Source organism: Gouania willdenowi, chromosome 24, assembly GCF_900634775.1.
Source record: "Gouania willdenowi chromosome 24, fGouWil2.1, whole genome shotgun sequence".
NCBI classification, from domain to species: Eukaryota; Metazoa; Chordata; class Actinopteri; order Blenniiformes; family Gobiesocidae; genus Gouania; species Gouania willdenowi.
In genome coordinates, this window is record NC_041066.1 from 11592792 (window position 1) to 11604318 (window position 11527).

The following is an 11527-nucleotide window of genomic DNA, read 5'->3' on the forward strand; positions in this document are numbered from 1 at the left end:
TCATAAATCTGCTTCATAAGCAGAGTTTGAGATTGTTGCCAGGGGCGGCAAAAGGAATATTAGAATTTACTATATGGACCGTCTCGAGATTTGTGCCAACCAAAATGTGTGTAACATATGCAAAAATTATTAGTAACATAATTGATAGCATTGACCACAAAAAATTGCGTTGTCTCAACTTTTGCTGCAGTACCATACATGACCTCCTGGGTGCAGTGTTGCTTCACCATTTACATGGTGAAGAAGAATTGCGCATCAGAAGAACCAACCTAAAGACTCGAAAGTTTGGGACCTGTCGGTGCCCAATCCTTTCGCGGGTCTGATCCTTTCGGATCCTTTCAACGCATACGTGAAACGCATATACATCCAGTCGCCCTATTTTACGACAGTTTGTGTACTATTTAAAAGGTTCAACTTTGTCTATAAGCTGTATTGATGGGAAAATTTGTCTTTCTGTACTTGTTGAATAACAATACAATTAAAAAAACACGGAAAAAAAAAACAAAACTTTTAAAACGGTTGAAACCCTCATATTTATCTATAAATACAAAGAACGTGTGTGTGTGTGTGTGGAGCGCTTATCTCCCTGACACGGTGTCTGTTCGACCTGAAACTTTTTTAACAGCTTGCGCATAGCCCAAGTGTGCACATCTGTTCTTTTGGTCTTATTTGGTGATTACGTTGCGAAACGTTTATTTTAATTTTATTTTGAATGCAGGGTTACACTGGGCATGGGGTGTTAGTGAGAGAGTTGCGACAACGGAAGTTCGAAATAGACTCAAATAGTTCTCGGAAGTTATTGGTAGGCAATGGCAGCGGCTGTGCTCAAAGCAAACAGCGAAACATGCACATTTCTCCACAAACACGCCATTACAAACCCTAATGTTTTCATCACGTGTTTATAACCTAATGCACACCTTGGATGTACATCACATGTTTGTGTGTAATTAATTTTCCCACTGGGTTTTTTTTTTTTGGTTTTTCCTTGCTGAAGGAGGGTCTAAGGACGGGATGACATTTATTATCCATTTGCTTAAGTCCAGCGAACATTGGTACAAACTTTATTTATAAATTTATCATGCACATGTCCCATAGAATTCAACCAGGGAAATTGCACACGTTATTTCACTTTGCACCTGCAAATATACCCCTTTATAGCACTAGTATGTACACCTCTTTATGCATCCAACCTTCAAACACATGATAATTTTTTGTATATATTGTCTTGCGGTGTCAAATATTTACATGTGTACTAATAATATATTTAACAAATGTCGTATGGTCGGTTTACATTCAAATATCACGTCCCAGGTGCTTTGTCGTAAAGATTGCGAGCGAAGGAAGTTACGTAGTCTACGCGCATGCGTTGAAAGGATCGAGCACTGGCAGAACCATTTCACTGAAAACTTAATACAAGTATTTTTTTTTTAAAAAAACACACAAATTAATTCATATGTCTTTTGTACAGTCACTGTGTTTTATGGCACTTAAAATGTTTTTATATTATGTATATTTTATTAGGAATTGTATTTTTTTGAAAGAATTTGGGAAAACTATCATGAAAACTTTTGACCACTGTTAAAGAAAACACTTGATTTCATTTAAAAAGATTTATTTCTTCCCACTTCTAACAAAAAGCAACCACAATTTGCATTTGGTGTTTACCCGATAAGGTTACATTTATGTACTTCACCAGCTGTTAAATCCTGCTCTAGATTTCTACTAGTTGGGTGAGCATCATAAAAACTTCTTTTAAATTCTAATCTGGCACTGCCTTTTTTAATGCATATTGTGAGAAGGTATACTTTGGCTTGATTGTTGAAAAACTGGCAGATTGTGTAACAAGTACAAAAATAAACCCATTCTCTATCTAAGCAAAGAAATATCTGAAACTGTACATGAGTCTTCATTACATAACAAAAGTATATTGTTTGTACATCACCTATAATCATAGGTGGACTGGGACAAAAGTTCAACCATTGCATTTTCTGTCCAGACCAGCCCACTACATTATCAGAGGACACCACGTACTGTAGACACTGTTATTAAGTCAGTAATGCTCAACATGTGGCTTTTTATGTCTAATTCTTATTCCCCCAAAATCTTAAAAGGGGGAACTTTTTAAAACCTTTTTACTTATTTCCTATTTCCCATTTTTGCCATTTTCAAAAAGTTCTAACACTTTTTTCAGACTTTAACTTCCTTTTGCCAATAAATATCCTTTTTTTTTTCACTATTTTTTGTCGATTTTTTTAAGTTCTTTTTGACACTTCCATACATTTTTTTTTTTTCCTTTCTTTATTTTTTTGGCCACTTTACATCCAAATAAGCTGACTTTTCCCCAATATATGCAACTTTTTTCTCTACATTTTGCCTCTTTGTTGCACATTTTTGCCCCTTTTCACTATTGTTTGCCACATTTTGCCCACACTTTGCACATTTAAAGAGTAACTAAACCCCAAAACCAATCAAGGCATTTTTTCGAATTTCCCTCCTAGTGACAGGTTAGGAGAAAGTAGGGGTTTAGTTAGTCTTTAGGTTACTCTTTTCCATTACATACCACCCGATTCCTCTATTTGTCTATTTTCTTGGCCACTCTTGACTGCTTTTTGCCCATTTTAGTAACTTTTCACTCTTTTCTTGCCATGTTTTTGCCAATTTTGGACCATTTTTGGCCACTTGTTACAATGTCTATCTCCGCTTGTAAAAAAACCCAAAAAAAACGACCGGACCGGCTGGGTCGACGGCCCACCGGGACGGTGCCCGCCATGCCAGATGGCCAGTCCACCACTGCCTGTAGTAAAAACACAATGACAGTCTCTTAGCTGTCTTTGTGTGCTCTCATGCACATAATCACTGGGTATCTTCAGCACCTTGTTGCTTCCTGAGCAAGATGTGTCATCCCCGTGAAAGTCATCACGGTGACAATCGTGCTCGGAAGCTGCGCGGTCGGATCATCATGGTGACTTTGCGTAGGGAGTAGTAATCAGAGTCTCTCCAGGAGTACCAAACGATCCCATCAGGACCCAGTGGGCCCAGGCCTCTAGGAGTGTACTGCCCTCCCTGGTGATGGTTAAACACACTGTCAACAGCTTTGAACTTCTCTAAAATGAGAGGTGATCAGTGTGTTTGCTTACCCCGTAGTAGACTCCATTAAGATTGGCGTAGAAACACTGGTTGTACCACCAACCACCGTGAGAGATCTCGGCACAGATGTTGCCACTGTCTGGTGTACTAAAGCCTTGTTTGTCATGGTACCAGCTGAAAGAGTCCTGCATGGTGCCACTGAAGCCAGACACATGAAGGCGGTACTGATGCTCCTCATCCTCCACACTGCAATAAAAAAAAACCAAACAGACTCTATAAACGCTCTAGAGCAGGAGTGCCCATAAATTGAAGGGCCTAAAATTAGTCTTAGTGCATGAAATTAAATATGCCAATAACATAACTATGCAAAATAAATGCTTAAAGTAGTTTTGAAATTGAAGAACACTTTTCTTTATTGTTTTATGGCATAAAATTATGAATCATCGAAATGTCTTCAAAGACATTTAGTACAATATAAATTCAACAAAATGGGACACAACATACCACGCCTATACAATCAAAACACTACATTTTCCCTGCCTTTAAAAATCCTTTAAAACTGCAGAAAAAATAATGTTATTGGACTTCAGCTTTATCAATAATAATGATAATAGTAATATCTTATATAGCACTTTTTAAAGAAAACTACAGGAAGCCTTCGATTTTTTTCTTATAAATCACTGTACAGTATTACATCATTCTTCATATTTTAGATAATATATTTAAAAAATAAAAATAAAAATATGTCCAGTGGACCCTAAATTGGAGTGCCATGTTTGAGCCAAGGTTCCCAAAGTGGGGTATGCAAGATGTCATAGGGGGTGCTTGAATTGTTATTTTTTAAATAGCGTGACAACAATGGAAACTAGAATATACATAGAGCAGCAGTCGGGAGCCTCCATACATTGCCACAAACAGCACAAAGACTACCCTCTAGTGGTGACTAGGCGTTATCATCTAAAAAAGTGCAAATAGAACGAGCGCTACATTGCTTTGTGCTAGCTAATCCTTAAAAAGAGATTTTTTCTCAAAGAAAATGCCAATAGACTAATTAATAAAATTATTCGAGTGATAATTCTGAATAAGATGTTTTATTATATCTCATTCCCCAACAAGAATAGGTAAAATTCAGTGTAGGGCTGCATTTTATGTGACATTACATTATTATATTATACATGGGTTCAGGGTAAATGTCTGAAGGGGTACGGGACGGTGAAAAGTGTGTATGACACCCACCTAAAGCTCTGGTAGAGTGCATGTTTGTGCACGTTGCTCCAGTCCTCCAGATCAATGCGGAGGCTGTAGTCTCCCCGAGCGGTCAGATCATGGATGTGGTCGTTGCCCAGCCAAAACTCTGAATGTAAGTCACCAAATCCAACCCTGTAGTCCCTCCATGTACGGTCAAAGCTCACTGAGCCATCGACTCGCCGCTGAATTACAGTCCAGCCACCACCTGAGGCAAAAACATGTAATGCCTAAATAGGACGATTAAAGCCATAGATGCTTTGTCATAATTCATGTTAGAAATGTCTTCAAGTCATTTGTATACTTTTAGGCTTCAAATACACGTAATATCCCCCTATACAGTATGTGGGCATCTCTTGTTTGGATATTTCAGCCAATCAGCTTTCACACATATCATATTCTTGCCTCATCAGGACAACTCTTTGTTTTTCCAGCTCAGTGTTAATTTTGTTGATTAAAAGTTTTCGTCGTAGCTTTTGTCGCCTACATTTTTTTAAAGTAACGATTACTAGACCAGGACAAATTGAAAACATATACATGAGAACAAAAACCTAATCAAACCATATTGATATTTTCGTCAACTATCGTGTTGTTAATTCCAGCAAGTTCCTTTTGGCTCCTTTTTGGAAATAATATGTAAGGTTTAATTTATTTAGACATTGTTTTTTGTTGTTTTAGCCCTTAAATGCATTTTGTTGTATATTTAGAGTGTTTAGAAGTACAGAAAAAATCAAATTAGTCTCTTCAGGTGCTCCGTAGATATCTTTATATTCTGTTTTGGTCATTTTTTTCAATCTGTTTTGATTTTTCTATTCTCTATTACGTTTTTTGAACTATTACGTCACAGTATTTGCAGCGGAACTGCCAAATTAGTACATCAACTCCAGGCCCAACACTTGGGGCAATCCGCCATTTTTATTTCTCGCTTTTATTTTGTAGTCCAAGCTCAAGGATGCCGAAGTTACGAGAGGATAAGTCAAAATGTTCAGTTGTTGGATGTAGTAACCCACACGCTTCATTACACCGTCTCCCAGCATCAGAACCTTTTCGAAGTGCCTGGTTGAGTTTTATTTTTTATGGAAATGTACCCACATCTGTGAAGCACTTCAAGGATGACTGCTTCTGCAACCTCCACCAGTATAAAGAAGGATTTGCCGAAAGACTTTGTCCGATTGAGGGTTCAATTCCTTCTGTCTTTGGAGACGACGAACAGAGCACTTCGGTAAGCTGTAAATAACGCTAAAAAGTGTGATGATAAGACGTCCCTGTCATTGTTTTGTTAGCATTAGCAGTTGCACCGTCTTCATATGTTAGCGCTGTGTGCTCGTTTTAGATCCTTGATGATATGGCCTACGTGGTTTAATTTAAGTGTAAAGTTTTCATTAGTCATTTCATTTTGCCGCTTTTGTCTCATTTGCATTTAAAGAGACCGCACCAAAACGAGTTGCTCTCAGAAGCACATCAGAAAAGGGGCCCGTGGAGCTATAATAATGAGGAATTCAGACCCAAGCATTGTAGTTCTACTTTATGTAGACCACAAATGTATGATTTATATCTAAAAACAAAGGATTTAAAACCATGATATGTCCCCTTTAAACAGTGCGCTGACACGCTCTGGTGGCTAAAGTTAGTTAGTAGTTAGAAGACACTCAAACCCTGAGGATAGAGGGACTCCAAATTAGGAAAAGTCATGAAATATGAAGCAAGAAAACAAAAAGTCAACAATGATTTTTTTAATGATAAACATTGAATGGTGTCAAATTGACCCCAAGGATAAGAGGAGGGTTAAAATATGTATATGAAGTACTATACTATATGTATCTGTTCAAACACATCCTTACCATCTGTATCCATGTCACAATAGACCTCCACAGGCATGCCTGACAGTGATGGCACCACAGTGTAGGAACCGGACCTCCTCACCCCATTATAGAAGATAGAGGCACAGTCGATGGGGCAGTTCCTCACATGTAGCACGTCTGAGGGGAAGAACATAAAGAAAAGGGGGGCGTTTGGCACCCTCTGCTGACACATCCTCATAGTAGGGCTAGGCAAAAAAAAATCGATTTTATCGAATTTGTAGATAAAAAAACTGTTTTTATTTTGCAAATTCAAGTTTAAAATGTATTTATTTTTAAAATATTATTTTTAATTGTTTTTATTATTATTTTTTCCCACCACAGTTTTTTCTGACTTTTTTCGCATTCCGTCCTTGTGGGTTACCGTAGCGCGATGTGAGCCAGCCCCCTCTTTGTTTACATTTGTTTATCCTTTGAGTAGGCTGTATGCGTGCCACAGGCATGTTTCATTTTTTATAGAGTTTATTATTATTATTTTTTTAATTGTAATGTTATTTGTTGTAAAATATGTAGTTATCTGATTTCTTCATCAGAAAATATAAGCTGTGAAGTTGCTGTTGCACTTTTGTTTAAACCTGGGTTAAAGCTTAAAATTGTTGAATGACAGAGCCTCATTTTCTTTTTATTTTGCATTTTAACTCTTGAGGACAATCACAGCAATAAAGTGGACTTTTGACAATATGTCATTTTTAAGTGCATTAAAAAATAAATAAATAAATAAATAAAAAATCGAATCGAAACTCGAATTTTTCTTCAAAAAATCTGCGAATTTTTTTTTTTTTTTAGGCAAAATCTCCCAACCCTACCTCATACGTGAGTGTGTACCTGATTTCAGTGCCGCCTCAGCGTGCATTAGTGGGTTGGGTTCGACGATGTTGACCAGACATCCAGGACCTCCTTTGATTTTATCCCCCAGGAGTGTCAGATTGTGTAGCTGGTGCTTAATAAAAAAACAAACAAACAATTGCAATATTTCTAAAATCTTCAGGAATATACAGGCTGAAGGGCGAGAGAGTACCTGCAGCTCTAAGATGAGGGTCCCCTGAAGGTGCAGCAGACTGGTGGCTTCAGTGTAGTGCAGCTCCAACTCATGAAGACGTCGCTCTAATGAAAGATTCAAATGATTCTTCTCTTCACTCTAACAAAACACATATGGAAACATACATAATTGTCTTCAAAATTGTGCTGAACACACACACACACACACACACACACGGTCTAATCCAAGCTTACGCATAGAGGAGGGGTGTCCAACTCATTTTAGTTCAAGGGCACATTGCACTCTCACCCTATAATAGTCGACTCTTCCCCACCCATTCCATTTTCCTACCCTGACTCCCTCTTCCCTGTTCCCTTTCCCCTCACCTAGGTGTAACACTTCCCTCTTTTTTTAATATCTTCCCTTTAATAAAGTGTTCCTTATCCTTCCTTAGGGAGAGCTGGTGGTGGTCACAATAATGCAATAAAATAAATTCATTTATTTAATTGCAATAACAAAACATGAATTGCTGTTGTAAAAAGATTGCACTTCATGTAGTGTTGACCTTCGACAGCATGTACAGACGAGGCAAAAAATAAAAAAAATAAATAAATAGTTCAAGGGCCACATATGACACAATTTGAAATCAAGTGGGCCGGACCAAAAAATAATAATTTTTGCAATTTAACATTATTGTAAATCAGGGGTGACCACCATGGTGCCTGCGTGCACCAGGTAGCCCATATGGACCATAAGAGGTGCTCTTCTAACAAGAGCACTATATTAACCATAGAACTTGGTGTAAAATCTGATTTACTTGCCAAGTTTCAAACTAACAGAGATAAATACAGGTGATAGATGTAGTCAGAGCTTTAATAGAGTACACGCTGCACTTGATACGTTTTTGTATTAAATCAACCATCTTTAAATGTTCATTTTCGACGGAGAGATTGAGACAAATTTGTTTAAGTGTAGGATTTAGTTTAAAAAAAGCTGCAGATTGTGACACGATGTGTTTTAAAAAAAAAAAAAAAGCTCCAAAGTGGATTTTTCTAAAATATTACAAAATTGGTAAATGGTACAACATTTTTACATGTTTTATGATTCGTTAAAAACATGTTAGTTGGTGGCTAGTTAATAGCAACATAAAGATTTCCTATGAAAAGTAATGAAAATGAAACATTTGCTTGAATGAAGAAAAAAAAAGCATTGTTGAACTATTTCTTACCTTTTTAGGTTACTGCTAATTTCCGATGTTATCTTACCCTTTATTTAAAGTGAAACAGTGAAAATGTAGTGTTTAAGAAGTGTATATCAAACCAGTAGACCTTCGGATTATTTAGTACCTTTGAAGTAACTCACAGTTTCTGCTGTAAATAATGTAGTACTGCAACATCCTTCGTATTTTATCTACAACTTCTTGTGGGCCGAACTAGATGTTCTTGTGAGCCGAACTTGGCCCGCGAGCCTTGAGTTTGACATATGTGGCATAGAGGATCAGACTAACTCCCATTACTACCAACGCTGTACGCTGCACCTATGGCCAATGATCAGTCCGTCTGTATAAGCTCACAGCCTGAGACTCATTTGTGAACACGTGAAGTATAGGAGGCTAATCCTGTTAGCGACTAGGGTCAAGGACGTGCTGGAAAGGAAGCCACCTTAATGACCCAGCACTACGTCACAGGAGTGTGTGACTACTAGTGTTTGAAGCTGCATTGTTGATTGTGCAGATTTACTTTCATCAACAAAAAACAAACAAACAAAAGGAGATTTGATAAAGTTTAAATCCAAATCTAAGCTTTTCTTGATGAAACGTAAAGGTCTGATGCAAACCTAACAAACGTCACATTCTCCTTGACACCTATAGGTTAACGTCAGCTCGGCTAAAGCAAATGCTCAAAGCAGTTGAAAGGATTTCCCTTGATTTTTGACCTTTTGAGTCAACACCAGATTGGTCACCTGCAGCTCCAGGACTTTGAGGCGGTGACGGTGGTTCCTTAGCTCCGCCTGTAGTTCAGAGATGGTCTCTTTCATCGCCTCAATCTGCTGTTTTCTCTCCTCGTTCTCGTGCAGCCAATAGGAAACCTCGTCGGTGCAGCGGAACATATCAGGGCACCTCTGCTCGCCCAGCTGAGGCAGTGTGGCCACCACACGACACATCCCGTTCTCCAACACCTGATGGGCGAGAAACACTTCCTTTATATTCCATATCGAGCACAGCCATTTTTTGACGTTTTTCAGTGCAAAGGAACTGGAATGTTAGGAATAGTAGAAATGCTGTCTCCTTAAACTGGTGTAATTGTAATTGAACATTGGTAACTGAAAATGTAATTGACTCCAAACCCCCTGCATTGAGCAATTAGCATCAATAACAGACATTAATGATTCAACTCTTGTGACGTAGGCAGAAATGGATTGGATTTTATATAGCTCTTTATCATAGACAGTCAAAGTCGCTTTACAGAATTAAGGCATTATTCTTTCACTCCACACTTAGTGGTGGCAAGCCGCTATTGTAGCCACAGCTGCCCTGGGGCAGACTGACGAAAACGAGGCTGCCATAATGCGCGATCGGCCCCTCTGACCTCTGAATCAAGCGGCTATCCATATGGTTGCCGTATCAACAAACCGACATTCAATCCGTACGCAGCGCCCCTATTTGGTCAGTTTAGGTCACGTTATAGGTCAGTCATTGGCCAGTTTAGGTCGTGTGACTAAGACTAAACCTTACCCTAAACCTAAACCTAACCCTAAAAATGGTTGCGATATTGGGTTGTAACCTAATCCTAACCCTAAACCTAAGACGCTACGTACTTGTACTTCGGTAAACGTACCAATAGCACCGGGGGTTGTCTGTATGGCAACCGCACAAATAGATACTTTCTACTTTAACCCTGTTGTTACCATGAAGAGTGACTGCGTGTGCGTGTGTGTATGTGTGTGTGTGTGTGTGTCTCCACCTGATTTGTGTAGTCCCCACACTGTGACCCTCCTCCATTCTGTGTTAACGTTGTGTTAACGTTGTCCCCTTTGGCCTGTGGGAGTAGCACCATGATAATATTGATCATATACAGAGCAGAACACACACTCCAGGCTGGAGAGTGTGTTAGGGACAGCAGGGACATTGCTCCCAACAGGTTAGTGGATCCAAGCCTTGTCAGCAATCGGACACAGGGGCGTGTCTTTCACCATGCCAGGACGGTCTGGTTCTCCCTATGAGGAACCAAACTTAAGCGTTACATGTCTTTGACAATGTAAACACAAACTGCTACTAAACTGAGGTGGCCTCAATGCCCCATATTCTTTATAAAGAACAATGTAGAAAAGAACTCACCCTGTGCACAAACCATCTTCTGCTCCGTTCTTGGTTCCTAGTTTGCCACAGGGACGTCTCCATCATCTGCTCTTTGATATCCACTTTTGTATCTCACTCTTTGTTCTGCATGTTCACCTCCAGTTTCTTTCCTGCTCTCTGTTTCCCATTGCTTTCCTTCCCACTGTCGACCTCTTAGTGCAGTAATCCACCTTTAAGAGGATTCACATCCTGGGAGAGATGGCAGAGAGTGGGACACACCCAAACCAGGAAGTGATAGTCATTTAATAAACAAAAAAGAAAGTATACTGCCTGTCAGGGTTGGGGTCAATGACTTTTTTTCAGTTACCGATTACTTTTTCAATCACCCATGTCCAATTACAATTAAATTACCATAATTTTTTTTTTATCCTCACAGTCAATTACAATTGCTTTCTCAATTACTAAAGTTCCATTACAATTAATCAACCTAATAAAAGTTAACCTTCGTCTTGTGTTAGCTTTCTGTTAGCATCTCTTATGATAACAGGTCCTAAATCAGCTGTAAAATACACTAAAAAACAATAATCTATAAACTGATCTGTTTCCTATGTATTGGTTTCCTTGTTACGCTTCCTAATCAATTCAAATATAGGTTTTAATCATTTTGGTGTGAGAGTCTGAGGCTTTTTTGTGTCAGTGTACCCCTCCATTACATTTTTTTTCACGGGTAAAATGCGGGCTTGGTATAAAACGTATTTTAATAATGAACTACATATGTGTAGAACTGTACATAGAACTGTAAAATGGCTCCCCAGTTTTGCGTGAAATTATAATTGATCATTTCTATAGAATTTTCATGGCCAATCACAATGACAAAGTTGATTATCTGAACTTAATTACGATTACAACAGCAACATCATTTTAAAGTTACAATTTCAATTATAGTTACACCATAATTGTAATTAATTATCAATTACACAATTTCAATTATAACTGACCCCAACCCTGCTGGTTTATCTTACAGATAAACTCGTAATTATTTCATTTTTTTTAAATAAT

General features: G+C 38.3%; 1 protein-coding gene across 1 annotated transcript; it reads right to left on the reverse strand.

Moving 5' to 3' along the window:
- Positions 1–2876: 2876 nt before the first annotated feature.
- On the reverse strand, positions 2877–10298 carry LOC114458068 (microfibril-associated glycoprotein 4). Its single transcript, XM_028440314.1, has 8 exons — positions 10134–10298; positions 9133–9348; positions 7210–7329; positions 7017–7131; positions 6174–6311; positions 4324–4540; positions 3138–3333; positions 2877–3063 (listed from the first exon to the last, which is right to left on the reverse strand). Exons 1-8 carry the CDS (start codon positions 10296–10298, stop codon positions 2917–2919), a joined length of 1314 nt encoding a protein of 437 aa, XP_028296115.1. The 3' UTR covers positions 2877–2916.
- Positions 10299–11527: the final 1229 nt, after the last annotated feature.

Bases quoted from the DNA above. Each gene is read 5' to 3' on its own strand.
- LOC114458068 (XM_028440314.1), bottom strand. From the start codon at position 10,298: ATGTCCCTGCTGTCCCTAACACACTCTCCAGCCTGGAGTGTGTGTTCT. The intron at 7,132-7,209 runs GTACTCTCTCGC...TTTTTTATTAAG, and splicing joins CCCTCATCTTAGAGCTGCAG to CACCAGCTACACAATCTGAC. The intron at 4,541-6,173 runs GTAAGGATGTGT...TTTTTGCCTCAG, and splicing joins TTGTGACATGGATACAGATG to GTGGTGGCTGGACTGTAATT.